General features: G+C 52.7%; 2 protein-coding genes across 6 annotated transcripts; both read right to left on the bottom strand.

The window, feature by feature from the left end:
- Positions 1 to 4,855: 4,855 nt before the first annotated feature.
- Positions 4,856 to 8,876, bottom strand: HEXIM1 (HEXIM P-TEFb complex subunit 1). The gene has a single exon (XM_050763130.1). It carries the CDS (start codon positions 7,792 to 7,794, stop codon positions 6,715 to 6,717), a length of 1,080 nt encoding a protein of 359 aa, XP_050619087.1. The 5' UTR covers positions 7,795 to 8,876; the 3' UTR covers positions 4,856 to 6,714.
- Positions 8,877 to 12,716: 3,840 nt separating this feature from the next.
- Positions 12,717 to 23,638, bottom strand: ACBD4 (acyl-CoA binding domain containing 4). 5 transcript variants are annotated; one of them, XM_050763149.1, is made up of 11 exons: positions 23,556 to 23,638; positions 20,892 to 21,017; positions 20,609 to 20,733; positions 20,224 to 20,344; positions 20,068 to 20,152; positions 19,699 to 19,819; positions 19,383 to 19,469; positions 19,008 to 19,078; positions 18,851 to 18,929; positions 17,679 to 17,809; positions 12,717 to 13,448 (listed from the first exon to the last, which is right to left on the bottom strand). In XM_050763149.1, the coding sequence occupies exons 3-11, from the start codon at positions 20,694 to 20,696 to the stop codon at positions 13,320 to 13,322; spliced, it is 912 nt and encodes a 303-aa protein (XP_050619106.1). In that variant the 5' UTR covers positions 20,697 to 20,733; positions 20,892 to 21,017; positions 23,556 to 23,638; the 3' UTR covers positions 12,717 to 13,319. The 5 variants fall into 5 exon arrangements, with proteins under 5 accessions (XP_050619106.1, XP_050619105.1, XP_050619103.1 ...); XM_050763148.1 differs by having other exon boundaries at positions 20,892 to 21,022; positions 23,556 to 23,612; XM_050763146.1 differs by lacking the exon at positions 23,556 to 23,638 and adding an exon at positions 21,117 to 21,215.
- Between the last annotated feature and the right edge of the window lie 3 nt (positions 23,639 to 23,641).

The following is a 23,641-nucleotide window of genomic DNA, read 5'->3' as shown; positions in this document are numbered from 1 at the left end:
CCCTCTTTGGTTTCTCTAACTTTTGCAGTCATTAGGGCAGAGTATATTTATTTACATTTCTCCGAGCAAAGTCGTGCTCTTTTGCCTAGGCTGGAATACGGTGGTGCAATCTCGGCTCACTGCAACCTCCACCTCCCAGGTTCAAGGAATTGTCCTGTCTCAGCCTCCTGAGTAGCTGGGATTAGAGGTGCCCGCCACCATGCCTGCCTGGCTAATTTTTGTATTTTTAGTAGAGACAGGATTTTGCCATGTTGGCCAGGCTGGTTTTGAACTTTTGACCTCAAGTGATCCATCCCAAGTGAGCCTCCCAAAGTGCTGGGGTTACAGGTGTGAGCCACCATGCCTGGCCTAAATTTACTTTTTAATAGAGAGGAGGCTGGTGTTTGTTGCCTGTGTTGGTAACTATGTTGCCTAGGCTGGTCTCGAGTGCCTGAGCTCAAGTGACCCTCCTGCCTCGGCTTCCCAAAGTGTTAGGATTACAGGCATGAAGCCACTGTGCCTGGCCTGTCTAATCTTTATTATGCCTCCCCTCTTTAGAGATACCTAGTATATTTTTCAGAACTAAACCAATCTGGAACTCCCTGGCTCTCTCTCCTAAAACTCTGAAGTCTAAAGGACCCTGTCTCCTAAGGGCTCTAAGAAAAGCTGTCCAGCTAGCTGTGTCAGTTTGGGAAGCAGTTTTTCCTGATTGAATACCTAGGCCCCAGGAGGAAAAAGGGAACAAACTGAAATTGCTAATTTGTAAGCCTGGTCTTTTGAGCAGCTCAGTTAAAATGCTTGACAGAGGACTTAAGTGAAAGGCTAGCGTGGGCTTGGGGATCATTTGTCATCAAAGCCCCCTGTTTAATATAGGTAAATCAGCTGGGTGTGTTCGTACCCGCCTTTAGTCCCAGCTACTCAGGAACCTGAGGTGGGAGAATCACTCAAGCCCAGGAATTTGAGGCTGCAGTGAGATATGATAGTGCCACTGCACTCTAGCTTGGGCAACTTGGGCAACTAAGGGAGACCACAGCTTTGGTTTTTTTTCCAATTTTTTTTTTTTGAGACGGGGTTTCACCATGTTACCCAGGCAGGCCTCAAACTACTGAGCTCAAGCATTCTCCCCACCTTGGCCTTCCAAAATGCTAGGGTAACAGGTGTAAGTCACCGGGCCCAGGTGAAACCCCAATTCTCAAAAAAAAAAAAAAAAAAAAAAAGCTTTTTTTTTTTTTTTGAGACAGAATCTTACTCTGCTGCCTAGACTGGAGTGCAATGTGGCATGATGTCAGCTCATAGCAACCTTTGCCTCCCAAATTCAAGTGATTCTCCTGCCTCAGACTCCCGAGTAGCTGGGTTTACAGGCACCCACCACCATGCCCAGCTATTTTTTTTTTTTTTTTTTTTTGAGACAGAGTCTCGCTGTATCACCCAGGCTGGAGTGCAGTGGCAGAATCTCGGCTCACTGCAAGCTCCGCCTCCCGGGTTCACGCCATTCTCCTGCCTCAGCCTCCCGAGTAGCTGGGACTATAGGCGCCCGCCACCTCGCCCAGCTAGTTTTTTTGTATTTCTTTAGTAGAGACTGGGTTTCACCACGTTAGCCAGGATGGTCTCGATCTCCTGACCTCTTGATCCGCCCGTCTCGGCCTCCCAAAGTGCTGGGATTACAGGCTTGAGCCACCACGCCCGGCCTTTTTTTTTTTTTTTTTTTTTTTTTTTTTTTTTGAGACGGAGTGTCGCTCTGTCGCCCAGGCTGGAGTGCAGTGGCACGATCTCAGCTCGCTGCAAGCTCTGCCTTCCGGGTTCATGCCATTCTCCTGCCTCAGCCTCCCAAGTGGCTGGGACTACAGGCACCCACCACGCCCAGCTAATTTTTTGTATTTTTAGTAGAGACAGGGTTTCACTGTGTTAGCCAGGATGGTCTTGATCTCCTGACCTCGTGATCCGCCCACCTTGGCCTCCCAAAGTGCTGGGATTACAGGTGTGAGCCACCGCCCCCGGCCAATTTTTGTATTTTTAGTAGAGACAGGATTTCACCGTGTTGGCCAGGCTGGTCTGGAACTGCTGACCTCAGGTGATCCACCTGCCTGGGCCTCCCAAAGTGCTAGGTTTACAGATGTGAGCCACTACACCCGGCTGCTTTTTTTTTTTTTTTCTTTGCGGAGTTTCACTCTTGTTGCCCAGGCTGGGGCTCACTGCAAACTCCGCATCCCGGATTCAGTGATTCTCCTGCCTCAGCCTCCCAAGTAGCTGGGATTACAGGCATGCACCACCACACCCGGCTAATTTTGTATTTTGTATTTTTAGTAGAGATGGGGTTTCTCCATATTGGTCAGGCTGGTCTCAAACTCCCGACCTCAGGTGATCTACCCCCCTCAGCCTCCCAAAGTGCTGGGATTATAGGCATGAACCACCATGCCCGGCCTAACTTTTTTTTTTTTTAATTAAAATATAGGTAACTAATTCTCCTCTCTGCCAGGAGAGCAATATGCTAGTTAAATATTTCAATAGAAAGTGTAGAACTAGGAGACCGGGTGCAGTGGCTCACACCTGTAATCCCAGCACTTTGGGAGCCCGAGGCAGGCGGATCACGAGGTCAGGAGATCGAGACCATTCTGGCTAACACGGTGAAACCTGGTCTCTACTAAAATTACAAAAAAATTAGCCTGGCATGGTGGCGGGTGCCTGTAGTCCCAGCTACTGGGGAGGCTGAGGCAGGAGAATGGCGTGAACCCAGGAGGTGGAGCTGGCAGTGAGCCGAGATCGCGCCACTGCACTCCAACCTGGGCGACAGAGCAAGACTTCACCCCCCCATCCCCCCCCAAAAAAAGTGTAGGAATAGTCTGGGCTTGGTGGCTCACAATTGTAATTCTGGGAGGCTGAGGCTGAGGAGGGCGATTGCTTGAGCCCAGGAGTTTGAGACCAGCCAGTGCAACAGGGTGAAACCCTGTCTCTCAAAAAAAAAAAAAAACAAAACCAGGAAAAAAAATAGCTAAGCATGGTGGCAAGTACCAGCTACTCGGGAGGCTGAGGTGGGAAGATCGCTTTATCCTGGGAAATGGAGGTTGCAGTAAGTCCAGATCACGACACTGCACTCCAGCCTAGGCGACACAGAGAGACCCATCTCAAAAAAAAAAAAAAAAAAAAAAAAAAAAAAAGGCCAGGTGCAGTGGCTTATGCCTGTAATCGCAACACTTTGGGAGGCTGACACAGGCAGATCACTTGAGGTCAGGAGTTTGAGACCAGCCTGGCAACCATGGCGAGACCCCGTCTCTACTAAAAATACAAAAATTAGCCAGGCGCGGTGGTGTGCGCCTGTAATCCCAGGTACTCGGGAGGCTGAGGCATGAGAATCGCTTGAACCCAGGAAGCGGAGGTTGCAGTGAGCCGAGATCACGCTACTGCACTCCAGCCTGGCGACAATGAGACTCCATCTCAAAAAAAGAAGTGTAGAAAGTATTAATACAAAATTGAAATTTTGAATAAACCTCATCATTGTAAGAATATAAATGCAAAATAAAAAAGGTAAAATGCTAGTGCCTTTGAAAGCAAAATTCAGACATGCATAGCTTAAGGTAAACTGATGTAATGTATAAGAGTTACTTATAGCCAGGCACGGTGGCTCAAGCCTGTAATCCCAGCACTTTGGGAGGCCAAGACAGGCGGATCACGAGGTCAGGAGATCGAGATCATCCTGGCTAACACGGTGAAACCCCTTCTCTACTGAAAAATACAAAAAACTAGCCAGGCAAGGTGGTGGGCACCTGTAGTCCCAGCTACTCGGGAGGCTGAGGCAGGAGAATGGCGTGAACCCGGGAGGCGGAGCTTGCAGTAAGCTGAGATCCCACCACTGCACTCCAGCCTGGGTGACAGAGCGAGACTCTGTCTCAAAAAAAAAAAAAAAGTTACTTATAATTAGATATTTGTGTGTGTGTGTGTGTGTGTGTGTATGTATTTTTTTTTTTTTTTTGAGACAGAGTTTCGCTCTTACCTAGGCTGGAGTGCAGTGGCACAGTCTCTTCTCACTGAAACCTCCGCCTCCCGGGTTCAAACAATTCTCCTGCCTCAGCCTCCCAAGTAGCTGGGATTACAGGCATGCACCACCACACCCGGCTAATTTTTGTATTTTTAGTAGAGATGGGGTTTCTGTATGTTGGTCAGGCTGGTCTCTTAACTCCCGACCTCAGGTGATCTGCCCATCTCAGCCTTCCAAAGTGCTGGGATTACAGGCATGAGCCCCTGGGCCCAGCCTAGATATTTGTATATTTGAAGACTGGACTGAATTTGTCTTCTAAAACATACTTTTTCTGATGATAAATGCATTTATAGTCTTTCCAAGATTCATTTTGTAAATATTTTTCTAATAGTAGGGGAAACAAGATTTTCATAGATGAATCCTTCTTTAAGAAGAGGGTCTTAGCCAGGCGCAGTGGCTCATGCCTATAATCCCAGCATTTGGGGAGGCTGAGGCGGGCAGATCACTTGAGGTCGGGGTTCGAGACCAGCCTGACCAACATGGGGAAACCACGTCTCTACTAAAAATACAAAATTAGCCAGGCGTGGTGGCACATGCCTGTAATCCCAGCTACTAGGGAGGCTGAGGCAGGAGAATCGCTTGAACCTGGGAGGCGGAGGTTGCGGTGATCATGCCATTGCACTCCAGCCTGGGCAACAAGAGCGAAACTCCATCTCAAAAAAAAAAAAGAGGGTCTTATATCAGAGATAATCACTACTGCATCTTACAGTTAAGTCAAAATGAGCCTTCAGCTCTGCACTGTAAAGCCAGAGGGCACTGTTGCTGCCTTTCCAAGCAGCTGTTTTTCTGGGGCTGCTGCATGACGTCATAGCAGAAGAAAAATTAAAAACACGAAGAAAACTATTTCAAAATAAATGTTTAATATAATTTTTAGGCCAAAGAAAAACACAATCATACATTGTCTCCAGTGGACCATATGTGCCAGAACAGGACCAACTCAGTCCAGCTTTGAAGGCCCTGATTTAGTCCTACTGGTGTAATCTCCCTTGATTTATTGATTTGTGTATGCTTCTTATGCATCACAAGGTGCATTTTACTCTTGAAGTCCCTATCACCTCAATCACCGCCATTTAACTGCAAAAGCATGCTTCCTAATGGGAGGGTTTTCTTCCCCCTTCCCTGCAGGGGTTCTGAACCTTCAAGGAGTTTGACAATCTTATGAATCTCTTGAACTCCCCAGAAAAATGTACATATAACACAAGTCTACAAATAATTTCATGGGGTTCATGGACCCCAAGGCCCACAATGGTTTCTAAGGCCCCAAGTTAAGGAACCTCTGTGTTAGTGATTTGAGCAACGCAGTTGCCCTCAGGAAACACTGACACAGGGCAGGTGAAGGACTGGGTTAACCAAAGTGACAGGAGGGAATAATCTCATAATTTCTTTCTATTTTTATTTTGGGGCAAAAATTAGTTCTCAGGGCCTCCCTACATTTAAGAGCAGAACTACTCAAGAACCTAAACAGCTATCAGCATAGTTTAGGCGATTTAGAATAGGGCTGTTCAAGGAAATGTACAGGGTTCCTCGTTCAGCTGAGGACCTCATTTAGCTCCTTAACTGGAAGCTTTACATTTGATCTGCAGTGAGGGGACATTTCTAATTTTAGTTTGACCCACATGGAAAGGTGGATAGCTCCTATTCCTTTTTTTTTTGTATACAGAGCACGTAGTATTGGACAATTAGGGTAAGTCCTTGGAATCCCCCAAACAGCCATTTCCTTTATAAATCCAGTATTTCCCACCTCTGAATGTCTTAAAGAGCTGCCCCACAAATTAATCTAACCATTGCTTGCACTAAGAAGTTTGCTAAGAGCCTCTTCCAGGCATCCAGGAACTTCTTCCAGCCTTACTGGGGGGATGGAAGAGATCACTGAAAACCAACTTGTAGGAATGAAATGCTGACAGTTGTCTAACGTAACAAACTGTCAAATTAGGTTTACATTTTTTGTTATTAGACTTTTGAATGGCGGAGGCAGACTTAAATTTAAAATTCTGGATTGTAGCCACTTTCCAGTCACCTAAACACTCAACACCGGTTTATTTTTCCAGCATCAAGAAAGAAAACCAAGGCACTAGAAAGCAAGCACACTTAAGTATTGAAGATAATTAAATCTTTATATTTTGCCTGAACTGTGTATTGTAGCATACTTAAACCCAAACCCATTCAAGGAAAAAATTGGCAAATTGAAAATTCTCCCATTAAAGACTGATATTTTTGCAAACTGACAAATTTAACGATTTCGGTACCCCTCCCCAAAAATGCAATCACATAAAATAATACTATTTTGAATTAGCTCTAGAAATCACACTGAAACTATGTTACATTTACAAATATTAAATTTATTATAACTAAAATGAATTTAATTGTTCTCAGATTTGGCCACCGTATAGCTCCGTTTAAGGAGGGGATTTGTTAAAAACAAAAATGCATTATAACTTGGTCAAATTACTTTCACATTAAGGAAAAAATCTTCTAAAAAGGAAAACAAGAAAAGCAATTCTTCAGTTTCACATAATTAAAAGAACAGGAGAAAGCACGCAAGCTACATATAGCTAAATTTACGAAACCAACCAAAGCCAGGGGGATTTCTCTTCTGATTATGTGTCATAAAAAGGTCCACTGTCTTATATACACATGTATATAATGTTACATTCCATCACTGTAAAAAGTCCCCTTTGCCCCCTCCCCCAAAAAGTTTCAGTCTAGTCTCCAAACTTGGAAAGCGGCGCTCGCTCCTGCTGCCGGTGCAGTTCGTTCTCGGTCAGCAGCTGGAGGTTCTCGGCGCGCAGCCGGTCCAGCTCCAGCTCCAGCTCCCGCACACGCGCGTCGTCGCCGCCCAGCCGTTTGCTCTCCAGCCGCAGCCGGTTGTTCTCGTCCTCCATGCGCGAGAGGCACTTCTCCAGCTCCAGGTACTCCTTGATGAGCTCCTGCTTGCTCATGTTCTGTAGGCTCTCTGTGTGGTACCGCTCGTATGTCTCCGAGAAGTCCCGCTGCAGAAACTCGCTGCCGTCCCCTCCCATCCCATCGCTGCCCCCATCCTCCTCACCCCCTTCTTCCATGAAGTCGTCATCGCTGGTGTCGTCGGATTTGGCGGCGGCCCGCTTGGAGTACAGGCCGGTTTTGAGATCCGGCTCCTCCTGGTCGTGATCATCCATGAGGAACTGCGTGGTGTTATAGGGCGCGACCGGCTGGCCCTTGGCGAACATCTCGGCTCGGATCCTTGAAGCTCGCAGGCTCTGTTTCTCGTCGAACTTTTTCTTCTCCTCCCAGGTCAGCTTGTAGTATGGTTTCCAATGCCGCTTCTTCTTGGACGGGCGTCTCCTATGTTTTTTCTTGCCCAGCTGTCTCTGCTGCTGTCCCCACTCCTCTTCGCCCCCTGCGGCAGGAGCCCCCAGCTTACTGGCCTCGGAGTCATGACAAGGCTGGGCGAGCAGCTCGGCCTCGGGCTTCGGTTCCCCTTCTGCCGGCGGCGGGAAGTCGCCGCCAGCGGACAAGTCGTCCCCATTCTGGCCCTTCTCGCCCTTTATCAGGCAGCTAGATTCTGGACAGGCCTGGGGCTGCAAGGGAGGTGGTTGGGACTCCAGGCTCCCTTCCCCCTCCGGCCCCGGACGGCCACCCAACTGGGGGAACGCTCTCGATTGCCACCTACTGTCCTCCTCGGGCACCCGCTCCTCCGCGCCTGGGGGGCGCTCAGGGTTCGGCTCTTCCTGGACAGCAGCAGCACCTGTACAGTTGCTAGTTTGAGGCTGGTGTTGATATTCTGACAAGAATGGCTCGGCCATAGCTAGTAGAGTCCTCGAAGTTTGAGAAATTTTGGCTACTAAGTCCTCAAGAAAAAAAAAAATGGAGTTTTTCTTAAAAAAAAAAAAAAAAAAAAACAGTCCAACAGAGTCCTCTTCAGTTTGTAATTCCTGCAGTGACGCCTTTAGCTAGTCCTTCTATCAGCAAACTCCAACTGCAATCTGGGGAGCTCAAGTCAGTAAAGGGTTAAGCGTCCACAGTGCGGCCAGCTAGTGGGTCCAAGGGGGTGCAGCGGCAGGAACAGTACGTAATGTGCGGAGGTGGGCCTCAAACCTCCAAGCGGAGCACCCCAATAAAGGAGTTGGTAAGCAAGGTGATGAGGGTAAGTCCAGTGGGTGAAACCCAGCCCCGAAGGGGTTAAAACTACCGATGACGCTGCCTCCGAGGGGCCAGATCCACAAAGGGTTAAATCCCCTGCCGCAGAGCCCACAAGGGGTTAAAGTCCCGGAGCCACCTCCTCCCACTTCCACGGGTGTCGCTTCCACCTAAGCTCCCAGTTCCCTAGGCCCGGCCGGAGCCTCAGCAGAGGACAGACAAACTCATCTCCCCTTTGGCTCGATGCTCTGCTCTGCTCAGTTCTCCTCCGCCTCCTCCTCTTTTCCTCCCTCCCTCCTCCCGCTTCCCACAGCTCCTCTTCCGCCTCCTCCCCCGACTTTCCCTCCCAACCTGCCTCTCCACCTGCCAACTTCCAACTGCTGCCTCCCAGCCCTCTGCGCCCCTTTTATATAGAAGCTTGTTCGCCCCGCCCATGCGCATGCGTAATGGAGTTCCCATTGCGGGGAGCCGGGAGTCGTAGTTCTTATCTTTCGGGCCCGCCGTCCTCGCGCGCCGTGCGACGTAGCCAATCCCAGAACGCGTAGGGGGCGTCTCCCTGGCCACCTCCTTCCATCGCTTAGCCCTCGCTAAAGAAACGCGAGCGGCCATTGGTGAAAAATCACACGACTCACTGAGGAAGGACGGCCAATCGCAGAGAAGATGGGGCGGGTTCTGGACCGTACCATTCTGTTTCAGGAATACGAGAAGATTCGATGGCCTATGAGAATCCACGCAGAATATTTTTATGAAAAGGTGCGTTATAAAGGCTACTATCCTATTCTGTTCTCAGCGGAAGGGTTCCGAAGGTTATGAACCTTTATTAACTAACGCAAGAATGGTTTATTCCTAAAAAGTAGTCCCTAAAATGTATAAGAATTAAATCCTATAAAGAGAGATGTCGGCCCACGGCTGGTAACTCGCGATTCTTAAGATTACAGAAACGGCTTCAAGGCGGCTGGTGAGTGCCTGAGATTGACACTTGCGGAAGGATATCGCGAGCACATTTTGTAAAGAACGAAAAGCGCATGAAGAAGTAAACAAATGAAGAATAAAAAGTGCCGCCTTAAAGGGACAGTGTGACTGAGTTTAGCGCAGCAGGTTCGCACTAGGCCTCGGAAGACGAAAAGGCAGGTTCGAGTCCCGGTGACGCCGACTCCCGGACAGACTTCGGTACCCTTAGCTGAAGGTGGTGGAGTCCCAGCCCCAGCCTGGTCTCAGCCGCCCACGCCCCAGGGGCCAATGCAAACCGGTGATTCGCGGCCAAGCCTCTTCTTTGGGCCGAGATCGGAAAGCGTGGGGGCGGGGGAATGGAAGGGAAGCAGGGGGAAGGCCTCGCCCCCAGGCCTCAGCTTCTGTCGAAGAAAATGGCCTCCTGGGGACGATTTGGTCTTTTCACTTCCGACCGAGATCATTTCCTGAGCCGGGACAGGGGAGGTTTGGGCCGGCCGTGAGGCTGTTTGTTGGGAAAGGTTCGAAATGATTAATGAGTTGAAATCATCAGCCCTGGCTATCCGAGAGGGAAGCCGGTCTCACCTGCAGAGGCCCTTCCTCATAAGTGGGCGCTGGGCAAGACTGGGAGGGAAGCATGGTGGAGACCTTGCCCCGAAACTTGCGGCAGGGGATTCTGGCGCAGGGCTGGGGGGCCGATTCCCCCGGGGGCATAGTTTCTCAGAGAGAAATTCTCCAGACCCAAGCGCCCTGCCCTCCATAAACAGGGACTGAGAGGACCCAGAGAACCCTCCATACCAGTCACTGGGACCTAAAATCTTGGCGCCCTTTCCACTTCTCCCTCGCCACACACCCAGTGACCCTTCTTACTGCTTCCTTAATAGCATCCCTGGCATTCCAGCACGTTTGCACTGTGCACCTTTTACGCACAGAACCATGTGACCTCACCACAGCCTGGCGAGTTAGGCACGATAGGAATGACTGTCTCCATTTTGCAGATAAGGCATCTCTAAGACACCCGGAAAATAAGTGACTTGTCCAAGGTCACATGACAACCATGGGGCAGTTCTGGCTACAGCGCGGGTCTTTGTGACCTCCCCATGCCATTTTTCTGTCACAAACACAAAACCCCGTTTTTTCTTAAAATCGGGGAAAACTCTGGATTTCGTTCTTTTCATTCCCAACAACTTCAACCTTATTCGGCCCCTATATCATTTGGCACCCAGGAGGGTACAAAGAGGGGTGGGATGCCATCCTTGCCTTCAAGTTGCTCATGGACTGTGGAGAGGCCATCAGACCACAGCCAGCCAAAATGGCAAGTGAGGGAAATCCCGGTGGGAGCCAATGAGCTGAGTGCGTGGGAGCTGGGAATTATGGACAAGTGTCAGGAGCAAGTGACTTCCTGGCTGGCTCTGAAGGATGAAGAACTTTCAGGCAAAATGGCATGAAGAGGGGCATTTTAGGAAGACCAAGCATTATGTGCCAGGAAAGGGCTAGTCTGGGACCTCGGTGGCTCTGGGGCAGTATGAGATATGGGGGGGGGGCGGGGGCCAGTGGTGATGGGCATGGCCAATGTAGACGCCTCTAAGGGGAGCCGCAAGCACGCGGGCCTCTGGGCACAGCTGTATGTTCTGAAAATGAACACTTTTGTTTGTTTTCTCTGGGCTTCCAAGAACTCCGGTCCACCTGAAAAGCTCCCCGCTCTGTGTGGCTTCATCCCTTAGCAGGCTTCCTGAGAGCAAGAACTGCCCCTCAGAGCACTCCTGGAGGAAAAAGGGGTTTTGCAGAGAACTTGGTTATCACAGAGACCTCCAAATTGTTACCACATCTTCAGACCCCAGATGATTCTGGGGTACCCCAATTTGGGGCATTTGGAAGGTACAGCTGAGCCCAGCCTCAGTGTCCTGGACTGGGCTCCATTGTATGGTCTCATTTGTCATATTGGGGGAGAGGTGGACTGAGGAATAGCTTGTGGAATTCTAGAATTCTGTCAAGGGGCCAGGCAACTTTACTATTAGCTGGGTTCTAACCCTTTGCCAGACATTTAACATGCCCCATCACTGGTAAACCCCAGGACTGCCTTATGAAGAAGAGATCAACCCTATTTCACAAACAAGGCCACCCAAGCCCAGAGCAGTTAAGAATCTTCCCCAAGAGCTGGGGGCGGGGGCGCACGCCTGTAATCCCAGCACTTTGATCATGAGGTCAGGAGATCGAGACCATCCTGGCTAACACGGTGAACCTCATCTCTACTAAAAATACAAAAAATTAGCCGGGCGTGGTGGCATGTGCCTGTAGTCCCAGCTACTCCAGGGAGGCTGAGGCAGGAGAATCGCTTGAACCTGGGAGGCAGAGGTTGCAGTGAGCCGAGATTGCACTACCGCACTCCAGCCTGACAACAAAGCCAGCCTCAGTCTCAAAAAAAATCTTGCCCAAGTTCCACAGCTACTGTGCAAGTAGTGGAGCTGGCCTCAGCCCTGGGCCTGCATCCCCCACCAAGGTGGCCCTGCTGTTGCCTGTCCTGCTTGCTGCAGTCCAGCCATATCACAGGGGCTATTCAGCCTGTGCTTGTGACCCTGGGCTGAGCCGTGCAGAGTGCACCGTCTAGCCTCAGGGATGCCTTCCCGGCTTGGAGAGGACTGACGACTAAAGAGTGACTGTGGCTTCCAGTGGGGTCAATGATGGCCAAGCCTGGGGCGGTGGTCAAGACTAGAGGCTGACAGGGAACTCAAGAGTGTAAGGATCTCAGCCAGGGACCTTCAGAACTGCCTCTTCCTTACCCGGGGATAGGAAGGTCCTAGGGCCCAGGTGGTGGCAGCGGCGGGGGACTCTGGTAGGGACCCTGGCCAGTGGACTTGGAGGCGCTGGCACCAGGCGGCGCCCAGAGCGGCCAGTTTCGCCGTTGAATACAGGCCGGGCCGTGGCTTGAGCCAAGGCGGCCCACGGACGACAGAGCTGGTGCTGACAGACGGAGGCCAAGGCCTCTGGCCTGTACCCCGTGGAAGGCGAGTGCACGCGGGCGCTCGGCCCGCCCCGACGGGGGCTTCCAGGCGCGCAGGGTCCTGCCCTCTACTCAGGGCTGGGCGACGACGAGGTTCTCGCCGGGCCTTGGCCTTCCAGAAAATTCCCTGGGAAGGCCCAGGCCCAGAGGTCAAGGTGGGGCACCAGGAACAGGCAGCTGAGGAGGGGGCAGCGGACATTTCTGGGGCCTGGGGCTCCGAACCCCATCCCTACGCCCGGGGCGCGGAGCTGGAGCTGCCGCCGTCCCCTTCGGGCGGGGGCCAAACCAGCTCCTCGACCCCGCCCAGCCCTGCTCCGCTCCTCCCCGCCACCCCCAGCTCGCTCGGACCCCGCGTCCCCGACGGGGCGGCGGGCAGGGCTCCGCCCTCCCAAGGGTGCCCCCCCTCCCGCCCCGGGCCACCCTTGGTTCGCCTCCCTCTCCCCTCCACACCGAGGCCTGTTTTCCCTTCGCTTGCCCAGGGAGGAGGGAAAATATTCCCCATTCAGAAACACCAACCGCCGGCCTCTTTCAGGGCCATCAAGGGGGCACTGGGTGGGGAGCAGGAAAGGGACTTGTGCTTCTCCCGCTCCAGGCCCCGCTCCCCGCTCCCTCCGTAGGGGACCAGACAGTAGAAGATTATGGTTTTCTTTTATTGAGTGAAACATTCGTTTGTAAGTGAATCTTCAGTGAAGACGTCCTGAGTGTGTGTGGGGGCGGAGGGGGCCGGCAGGGGAGGAAGACGAGCAAACTGCGCTCATCCCCCTCCCCCGGGGCCTGCTCCCTCCTCCCAACTGGTCGGGGCCTCCTGGCCTCCCTCCCGCAGCCTCCCAGCCAATCATTCTTCCAGGCCCCGGCCCGAGTCCCAACTTGCCCAAGAGCTGAACCTCCTCGGGGAGAAGCAGGGGTGGGAAGAGAGTCAGGTGACCCAGAGGGTGGGGAGGGCAGGGGCTGAGACCCGATAGCCCCGCCCCCGAGTCACGGCCAACCCGGCACCGGGGACGTGCACCACAACTGCAGCCTCCCAGGAAAGCCTGGGGTGGTTGCGGGGAGGGAAGGAAGCGTCCCTATGAAGGTGCAGGGAGGGGTGGGGTCTTATTTGCACCCCGCGCTGCGTTAGGGGAGGAGGTGCGAAGGCAAACACTGACAGCAGGGGGAATTTTGAATGCTGTTCTTCTAAACCCTAGGAAGGCTCATGGCACACAAGATAGTCTCAGTTGGCTGCAGAGACCCCTCCAATGACAGTCACCTCTTTTGGGTCCGAAACATTCGGAAGAGCCACTGGACGACGAAGGGCCACAGGAGGAAGAACAGCAGCGTGGGCCCCGGGAGCCCAAGGGGCCATGGCCGAGCACTGGGCCTGGGCTGCGGCCTCTGCAGCCAAGAGGGAAGGAGTCAGAGGCCAGTCCAGGCCTCAGCACAACCTCCCTAGGAACCTGCTTCCAATTCAGTGGGAGACTGGAAGGACCCTGCCCCAAGTCTGCAACACTAGAAGGGAAGTGGCCCCCAGGTGGTCCTGACAGGTTGAATGCCAACTCCCTCCCATATCTTCCTTCCCAGGGCAATCCCAGTGTCAAGAGAGGCTGGAAAGGCTGTGGGTAGAGGGAGCGGCTTCCATGCCATCTTCTCTGGGCCACAAAGCAATGACCGTTGGTATTACCTGAAGACTTCTGTTGTTAAGGATGTGCCACATATTTCAAATGAGGACCCTGGGTACCCAGATTTTAGTTTCCAACTATCATTCTCCACTAAAAAGGAGCCAAGGCTCCTTGGAGAAGTGGTTGATTCCAGGCCTAGGGCAGGGAAGGTGGGAGTGAATGTGGGGCGCCTTGTACCAGGAAAGCAAGGCCACTTTTAAAGATTCATCAGGTCGTGTTATAAGAACATAGGACCTGGTTTGAAAGGGTCTCGAATGGCCAAAGTTGTGACTGAGCATCAAAAAGAATGACTGTGGCAGATTGGGCGCGGTGGCTCACACCTGTCATCCCAGCACTTTGGGAGGCTGAGGCGGGCAGATCACGAGGTCAGGAGTTCAAGACCAGCCTGGCCAAGATGGTGAAACCCTGTCTCTACTAAAAATACAAAAAAATTAGCCGGGCATGGTGGCAGGCACCTGTAATCCCAGCTACTCGGGAGGCTGAGGCAGAGAATTGCTTGAACTGGGAGGCGGAGGTTGCAGTGAGCCAAGATCGTGCCACTGCACTCTAGTCTGACTGACAGAGTGAGACTCCATCTCAAAAAAAAAAAAAAAAGAAGAAGAAGAAGAATGACTGTGGCTCCTGGGAATACAGAATCTGTGAAATCCATGAGCCCACAGTGATACTCAAAAGAAAACTGGAATTTTGTCACCATTTAGGTAGGTGGCTTTTAAATTGATTTCTTTCTTTTCCTTTTTTTTTTTTTCTTTTTCTTTTTTTGTTGAGATGGAGTCTTGCTCTGTCGTCCAGGCTAGAATGCGGCAGCACAATCTCAGCTCACTGCAACCTCCGCCTCCTGGGTTCAAGCGATTCTCCTGCCCTCCTGCCTCAGCCTCCTGAGTAGCTGGGATTATAGAGGCCTGCCACCATGCCCAGCTAATTTTTGTATTTTTAGTAGAGACGGGGTTTTACCATGTTGGTCAGGCTGGTCTCAAACTCCTGACCTCGGGTGATCTACCCGCCCACCTCAGCCTCCCAAAGTGCTGGGATTACAGGTGTGAGCCACGGTACCCAGCCTAAATTAATTTCTTACTTTAAAAATAGATAACTAAAGATAAAGAATGAAGCATTTACCCTTCCTTTCCACTGTATTTCAGGGAAACCCAAGATGATGAGGGAAACAGTACACAAATGATAGCTAATAGATGTTAAAGGAACCGTAGCATTTAAAAGTCAGCTTTTTTTTGGCAATCACTAAATTATTGACTCAGGCAAGGATTAGCAATTGTCAAAAACTGGCAAATGGAGTTGATGCGGGACTGGATATTATCTGACTGCAGGAGCAAAACATGACTTTACAATGGTGGGATCAGACTCCCTTCAGCCATGCCAGTGGTCCATGCTAGAGTTACTAATGGTGGGACATCCAGATAGCATGTGTCCTCTGCCATGAAAAAACATCACCTCTGATGTAGTCTGGTCCAAAATGTTGCGGTTTTTTGTGTTTTGTGTCTTTTTGAGACAAGGTCTCACTCTGTCGCCCAGGCTGGAGTGCAATGACACCATGATAGTTCACTGCAGTCTCAATCTCCTGGGCTCAAGCAATCCTCCTGCTTCAGTCCATGCCCAGCTAATTTTTAAAAATATATTTTGTGGAGACAGGGTCTCACTATGTTGCCCAGGCTGGTCTCAAACTCCTGGGCTCAAGCAATCTGCCTGCCTCAGCCTCCCAAAGTACTGGGATTACAGGCGTGAGCCACCATGCCCGGCCCAAATGTTTATTTGACTCTAATCCAGTGTTTAGATCTAACCCCCAGTTCATAGGAAATGTATATCGAGGAACCACCCATGAGGATGTAATTAGACCCAAAAGGTGGAACATTCTATAGGACACCAGCTCAGACTGGTCAGCGAGTCAATAGCAAGGAGAAGGACTAAGCTAGATTAACAGAGAATTGAAAAGGGAACAGATGCAATGTGTGGTCCTAGACTGGAAAAACAGCAGCTGGAAAAGGTGGTTTCAGGATAACTGGAGAAATTGGAATTTCGATTGGATATTTCATGATATTAAGAAATTAATAATTGTGTATAATATGATGTTTGGGCTAGGTAGAATGTTCTTATTTTCAGAGATATGTTTTTTTGTTTGTTTTTGAGACGGAGTCTTGCTCTGTAACTTAGGCTGGAGTGCAATGGCACAATCTCGGCTCACTGTAACCTCTGCCTCCCAGTTTCAAGTGATTCTCCTGCCTTAGCCTCCTGAGTAGCTGGGATTACAGGTGCCTGCCACCTCGCCCAGCTAAGTTTTGTATTTTTAGTAGAGACGGGGTTTCGCCATGTTGGCCAGGCTGGTCTGCAAATTGCTAGGATTACAGGCGTGAGCCACCACGCCTGGCCTATTTTGAGAGATATGAACCCAACTCTTTCGGGGTGGAACATAATGATGTTTATAATCTGTTTTTGCTTGTTTGTTTGTTTGAGACAGGATCTTGCTATGTTGCCCAGGCTGGTGTTGAACTCCCAGTCTCAAGAGATCCTCCCTCCTCAGCCTCCCAAAGTGCTGGGATTACAGGTGTGAGCCACCATGCTGGCCTGTAATCTACTTTAAAATCTTCAACATTTAAAAGTAGTAAATGGTAGGAAAAAAAGAAAAGGGGGCCTGGCGTGGTGGCTCACACCTGTAATCCCAGCACTTTGGGAGGCTGAGGTGGGTGGATCACGAGGTCAAGAGATTGATACCATCCTGGGGACCATGGTGAAACCCCATCTCTACTAAAACTACAAAAATTAGCCGGGCATGGTGGTGCCGCCTGTAGTCCCAGCTACTCTGGAGGCTGGAGAATCACTTGAACCCAGGAGGCGGAGGTTGCAGTGAGCCGATATCATGCCACTCTACTCCAGCCTGGGCGACAGAGCAAGACTCCATCTCAAAATTAAAAAAAAACAAACAAAAAAAAAAACAGAAAAAAAGAAAAGAAAGCAAGCCCTGTTGAGGGGGAGGGGCAGTGTTGAAAAGTTAGCCATCGTGGATCTGAGGAAATCCTGCTGCTGTGGGCTCACCCCTGCTGTGCTGAGTGGGTTAGAGGTCACCCCAGAGACCCCTCACATCTGGGAATCCAGCCCTCTCCTGCCCCCACCACCTCAGGCTTTTCAAGAACAGACCTGCTCAGAGTTAATGGTGGGTACCAGCTTTGCAGGCAGACAGACTAGGGACCACTGCCAACTCCGTCGCTTAGTGTTAATATTAACAGCAATAGTAGCAACAGAACCGACTGGAGAAGGCTTTCTGTGTGGTGGGCACCACGGAAGCACCAACATGCATGGTTGAATCCTCACAGCAGCTCAGAGAGGCTGTCCCAGGCTGTGTGCCCTCAGGCAAATTAGCCCTTTAGAGCCTTAGTTTCCCTCTCTAAAAGGGAGGTGAAAAGAAACTATCCCTAGGGCTGTTGTGTGAATTCAGTGGGAAGATGCCCATGAGTGTTTGGCGCCTAGCGGGGCTCCAGCAATGGCAGCTGTTATTTAGTTTGCAGAAGCCCAGGAGCCCAAGTGTCAGGGGCAAGCAGAGCTAGGAGGTGAGAGGGATGCAAGGGCTGAACCATTTGGGGCAAATCCTAATTCTGGGAATGGAAGACCTGACAGAGGGACAACAGTGACCAGCGTCCTCAATGCCCAGAGCAGACACATCATGACCTTCCCACGCGGGATTAGTCCTGCGGCTTAGCTTCTCTCCAGGCAGAGGGAGGGGAGAACGGCAAAGGGCCCCGCCCACTCTGCCTTCAGAGTGGAAGCACGTCAGCCCCCTCCACCCTCACCCCCACCTCCTGTCTGCTGCAGGAGCCACGCCATTCTCTGGAGAGAGAGGTGGGCAGGTGGAGGCGTGAGGACAAAAACAAAAGGGGCTGGATGAGGAGCCCAGAACAGAGACCAGATTCTGCCGTCATCTTGTCCGATGGGGTGGGGGACTCACCTGCTCGGGGGGCCGGGGCATGCTCTCCAGGCTCTGCACCCTCGCCTGCACCTCCTGCATGCTCTCCTGTAGTGCTCGAACTGTCCCCAGCAGCCACACGTCCAACTCCTGGGGCCCTGCTGTGCTCCCCTCTGCAGAGCACAGACACACAGGGAAGGGGGCTCAGGAGGCAGTTCAGCTCTGGGCAGTGGGGCGGCAGGCTGGGGCAAGCCCAGGAAAGTGTGGGAGTGGAACCCAATCCTTGGACCAAGTGTGATTCTTGCAAAGTCCATCTATGTAGCTGAGTAATGGGCTGCTGGAGGTTTAATCCCAGCACGGCCGCTTACGATGCAGGTCAACTCATTAACTATTTTTTTTTTTTTTTTTTTTTTTTGAGACAGTCTTGCTGTGTCGCCCAGACTGGAGTGCAGTGGCACAATGATCTCGGCTCACTGCCACCTCCGCCTCCTGGATTCAAGCAATTCTCCTGCCTCAGCCTCCCGAATAGCTGGGACTATAGGTGCCCACCACACCTGGCTAATATTTGTATTTTTAGTAGCTACAGGGTTTCACCATGTTGGCCAGGCTTGTCTCAAACTCCTGACCTCAGGTGATCTGCCTGCCTTGGCCTCCCAAAGTGCTGGGATTCCAGGCGTGAGCCATCAAGCCCGGCCAAAGTCATTAACTTCTCTGGGCATCATTTTGTCATCTAAAAATTAGGAGAAGATGTCATCTCCTTCACAGGGCTGCTTGCTCAGAGGAATAAAGGAGATACTTTTGAAAATGTCCATACAGGACCTAACACACAACAGGAGTTCTAGAAGGGAAGAGGGCAGAACTCATTGTCTTCTGAGATTTCCAAACGGGGGTTCCAGAGAGTATAGATGACTTCCCGAGGCTGTGCAGCTGTAGGTGGGAGAGCTGGGCTAGGACTCCCATCCCGCTGGCCTTACTCAGCATCTGCAGAGGGTACAGACTCCTGGGTGCCCTTTGGGGACAGGAGGGGGGGCGGGGACTTTGCCCACCCAGGCAGGTATCTGGCTGATTGGCAGCCCCTCCTGGACAGAGGCTTCTCGCTCAGTGCCCAGCAATGGACTTTCACCTCTGCCCTAGGAAGGCAGCCAAGAGAAGGCCTGGGATGCCAAGACCACAGGAAAAGGCAGAAGTGGGTGAAAGGTTGGGCAGGAGCTCACCTTTCTCTGTAGGGGGCACGGGGCTGTTCCTGGGATCACGCTTTCCTCCAGATGCTGCCTGCTGCTCTGCCCAACCCTGCTGAGATGAGTCAGAGGGCTGAGGGTGGGAGTGGGAGCACAGCAGAGTGGGAAAAAGGGGAATGGGGACTGGTCTCACCAGCTCAGGCTCCAGCTGCTCCAGGGAATCACAGAAAACCTCGGAGTCCAGGTCTCTGGGTGGATGGGACTCTGTGGAGGGATTGGTAGAGTTACTGCCCAGAGGGAAGCTGTGGACGGAGAGCAGAGGTGTGCACTGGACAGAAGCAACTGTTTAGGAGACACTAGAGATACAAGGCACTGGAGATATCACCACCTGAGGCACAGATGGGCACCAGAAGCAAGGCCCTGGAACAGGAATCCTAGACCCCAGTCCCTGCCTTTGGGAGCACAGGAAGTCTCAGTGTCTGTGGAGGGCACAGCGTGGCATCCAGCCTTCTCCCTTCCAGCCCTCCCCCAGCCTGGTTTGGTCCACCCCTCCTGCCTAAGCACTAACCTGGGCTTGGGGGTGCCGGTTCCTTGGGGAGGCAGGGAGGCTCTGAAACAGCCCCAGCATCTCCATTCACAACCTGCTCTTTCCAACCTGCCAAGACACAGCACCCAGAGGTGGGGCTGGGGAGAGGTTGGCACCTCCCAGTGTGATCAAGCCCCTATTCGGGATGAGCCATGGATGCTGCCTGAGATCCACCTCTCAGGGGCGTGGGGGTTCTAACAGGGATGTCACCTGGAGCCCTCTGCCCCCAGCCCACCTCAGGCTAGACCTAGCCTGAGTTCACTCAGCACTTTTGGAGCTCCCAGCCTGGGAGTCTGACCTGCGACCCTTCTCAGGAAGGTCTCTGGGGGCCTCGGCATGTCAGGGATCACCTGGTACAGGGGCTCGAAGTAACCAAACATGTCCTCTGCCACCTCACCCAGGGGCACTGTGTCGATCACCTGTGGGGGAGGGGGTCTGTTGGGGAGAGAGTGGCCTCCTGTCCCTTCCGCCCTGCTCCTGCCCTGTCACACACCTCCACCCTGTGCCCAGTCGGGGGCCAAAGATAGGCAGGGCTGGGGGTAACATGAAGGTGGTGATTCCCACGAGGGGGTCCATGTTTAGGAAATGTAGTGGGGGTCAGAACTGGAAGGGCAAGGGGCAGGCCAGCTGTCCAGGAGCCTGGGGACAGAGAACCTGCAGCCCCTACCTTCTGTGCCACCAGTTTCATTTCAGTGATGTAGGCAGACATGGCCTCCTCCCTGCTCATCTTGCCCAAACTGTTCCAGGCGTCCCTGGGGGCAGAGGGCTGTGAGAGGGCTGCTTGACAGCTGAGGCTTGTTTGCCCAGCCAGCCGGGAGCTCACCACTTATATCGTCCAATGGGGTCCCAGAATCCAGGCCGGGGGACCAGGCAGGGCCCCATGGTGGCCTGCTTGTAGTAACTGTAGAATCGCAGCATCTCTTCATAGGAGGGGCGGTAAGAACCTGGGCAGAGTTCGGAAGCCAGGGCAGAACATCACTCCCAGCTCCAAGGGGCGGAGGGGCGGGAGAACCCCGCTTGGAAAGGGCAGAGGTGGAGATGGGTCCCACCCAGGGCATCTGGACTGGGGCAGGAAGTGGAGGGAACCCCCCAGGACAGCTCAGGCAGGAGCGTCTGTAAAAACTGCAATGATCAGGACCATTCTTTCTTCAGAGTCAGACCCCAGGCGTCCTGAATGCGAGTCCAAATGCGAGTCCCCGCAGCCTCACCGTTCTTAGGCAGGTTCTGGATGACGCTCACTGCAGCCTGAAACTGTTTCTGGCAGTCGGGCTCTGGGCTTTCTCTCTCGGTGCCCATGCTGCTGCGAGCCCTGGGGCCCTACTTTCGAGCGACTCTGTAAGAAGCAGCCTTCGTGTGAGGGGGCCTCCAGGGTACCCCCGGCACCAGAAGCCAAGGATCCACTTCCCAGAGGGGCAAACTAAGCTCTTCAGAGGCCCGAGGGAGACACCCTGGGAGGTCAGAAGTTGTGGTTGAGGAGCCTCCTTTTCCTACCTCAAGGTAGCGTGGTGGGGCCAGGGTCGCCAGGGCCTCGGTGGGTGGAGAGGCAGGTGGCGAGGGCTGCAGTGCCAGATATGTCCGTCCCCAGATGCGCTTTCTTTAGCTGCACATCTCCGACTCCTGGACTGGCAGAGAAGAGAGGAGGAGTCAGGGCGGGGCGAACAGTCTCCCACCCTGGCCGCCTGCACCTTGGCCCAGCCTGCGCCCCGCGGCGCTCACTGTCGGGACACCTGGGTCCTCTCTCGCCACCACCCCGCGGCTTCCTACTGTCCCCGGTGTCCAGCAGGGCCGGGATGGCGATGCAGAGCGAGGGGGGAAATTTAAGCCAATGAGAGAGCTTGTTTCACAGTCGGCTTATCTACCTCAACCATTCAGCACGGCCCTTTCAAGATAATGCAAATAGTTTCTCAGAGCCTTTCCCAATTAGGCGGGGCTTAATCCTAGGGTCGGACTTCCCAGTCCGGGATGGCCAAGGCGGGCGGCAGCGCCCCCTGGTGCACATAGTGAAAGGTCGTGGCGTCCTAGCGCCCCCTGGTGGAAATCCGCATCTGCTCGCGGATATCCAGGCCTGGCCGATCCTAGGCAACCCACTCAGCTCTTTAGACGTTTAGGCACTGGGGATTTAAAAAAGTCATGTCCTGTCGTCAGGCGTTCTGGAGGAGGGACATCACAGCTGAGTTTTGGAAGATGGTCGGGCACCGTGGCTCATGCCTGTAATCCCAGAACTTTGAGAGGCCAAGGCGGACGGATCATCTGTGGTCAGGAGTTCAAGACCAGCCTGGTCAACATGGTGAAACCCCGTCTCTACTAAAAATACACAAATTAGCCGGGCGTGGTGGTGCGTGCCTGTAATCCCAGTTACTGCGGAGGCTGAGGCAGGAGAATCGCTTGAACCCGGGAGGTGGAGATTGCAGTGAGCCAAGATTGCCCCACTGCACTCCAGTCTGGGCGACAGAGTGAGACTCCATCTCAAAAAAAAAAAAAAAAAAAGCAAAATGTAGATTGCAGAATGATAGTTACCAGAGGCTGGGAAGGGTACTGGGGAGGGGGGGAAATGGGTACAAAAATACAGTTAGAATGAATGAGATCCAGTATTCGGTATTCGGTAGCACAATACAACGATTATAGTTACCAATAATGTATTGTATCTTTTTAAATTAATTATTTTATAAACAATTTTTGTAGAGGCAGAGGTCTCATTATGTTGCCCAGGCTGGTCTTCAATACTTGGCCTCAAGTGATCGTCCCACCTCTGCCTCCCAAAGTGCTGGGATTACAGGCGTGAGCCACCGCATCCGGCCAATTTATTGTATATTTCAAAATAACTGGATGGGACATGGTGGCTCAGGCCTGTAGTCCCAACACTTTGGGAGGCCAAGGCAAGAGAATTGCTTTGAGGCTGCAGTGAGCTCTGATAATGCCACTGCACTCCACCCTGGGCAACCAAGTAGTGAGAACTTGTCTCTAATAAATAAACAAATAAATAAAATACAAATAAAAATAACTAGAAGTGGAATTGGAATGTTCCTAATACAAAGGAATGATACATGCTTGAGGTGATGGGTACCTCAATTACCTTGATTTGATCATTACACATTTTATACCTGTACCAAAACATCACATGCATCTTCATAATTCTCTGCAACTATTAAGTATCCATAACAATTAAAAGAAATGTAGACTTAGCTTATCCAACAACAATAACAACAAAAGAGTAAACCAGGAGAATAAGGAAGGGTTGTTCCTGGAGGAAGGAATGGTAGGATCAAAAGTACAAAGGCGAAGACGATAATTAGGAAGAAAATTCAGGACCCCAGAGTGGCGTAGGGACCCAAGCCAGAGTGCGGAATCTCTGGGCGTGGGGGATCTGAGGATGGGGTAGAGCAGGGCAAGCAGGTGGCAAATCCAGGCCCTGAGCACTAGCCTCTCTGTAGGATGCCACGCCAGTGGCCGCCGCTGAGTGGCGGTGTGCGCCCATCTCTCTGCCGGACCCAGGCCACCCGCTGCAGAAACGCTGCCACCTGGACGTCCCCCACTTCGCGCACGCACTCTGGTGCTTGCATATAATTAATAAGTGCACACCCGACTCGGCCACCAGAACCCGCACGCGAATGCCCACCCACGGGTTGACATCGCGGACAACTACATCGCAGGTGCCAGGCTGGGGTGCCGGCCTGTCTAAGCCTCGAACCCAGAACCAGTTGCTGGGGACCCCAGGCTTGGCTCCGCCTCACGCTTCCCAGGTCCGTCAGCTCCGAGACTGTGGCTCTCCGAGGGGGCAGCACCTGGCCTGGCACAGGGAGGTTAATCCTATGACGTCACTGCCAACCCCCCCCACCCCCATGCCCATCCCTTCGGGTTCGCGCTGCCTCGCGCGGCTCAGCTCCTGGGGTTCTGCCTTCGCTCCCGGCCCTGCGTCCCGTCCCGGGTCTGGTTCCCTGCTGAGGCCTGCGGCACGACGCGGACGCGGAAGGGAAGGAGGAGGGGGTCCCGCGTCCGCCTCGAGTCAGGGTCCCCGGGAAGGAGAGGGTGTCTGTGCCAGAGGACGGCCCTCGTCCCCGGTGCCGGCTCCCAACCCCAGCCCCGCAGCATGGGGGCTCTGGTCACTGTCACGGCCAAGATCAGAGGCTCGCCGGGACTGAGGGGAGGCGGACTCACGAGCTGGGGTGAGCGCTGAGGCTCCGAGGGTCCAGGCCACCGCCTGGCCCCGCCCCCGCGCTGCCCTGGACCCGCCCCCTTCCCAT

The sequence above is a fragment of the Macaca thibetana genome, chromosome 16, assembly GCF_024542745.1.
Source record: "Macaca thibetana thibetana isolate TM-01 chromosome 16, ASM2454274v1, whole genome shotgun sequence".
Classification (NCBI taxonomy): Eukaryota; Metazoa; Chordata; class Mammalia; order Primates; family Cercopithecidae; genus Macaca; species Macaca thibetana.
The sequence above is the reverse complement of the archived record's forward strand: the minus strand, read 5'-3'. Positions and strand labels throughout refer to the sequence as shown.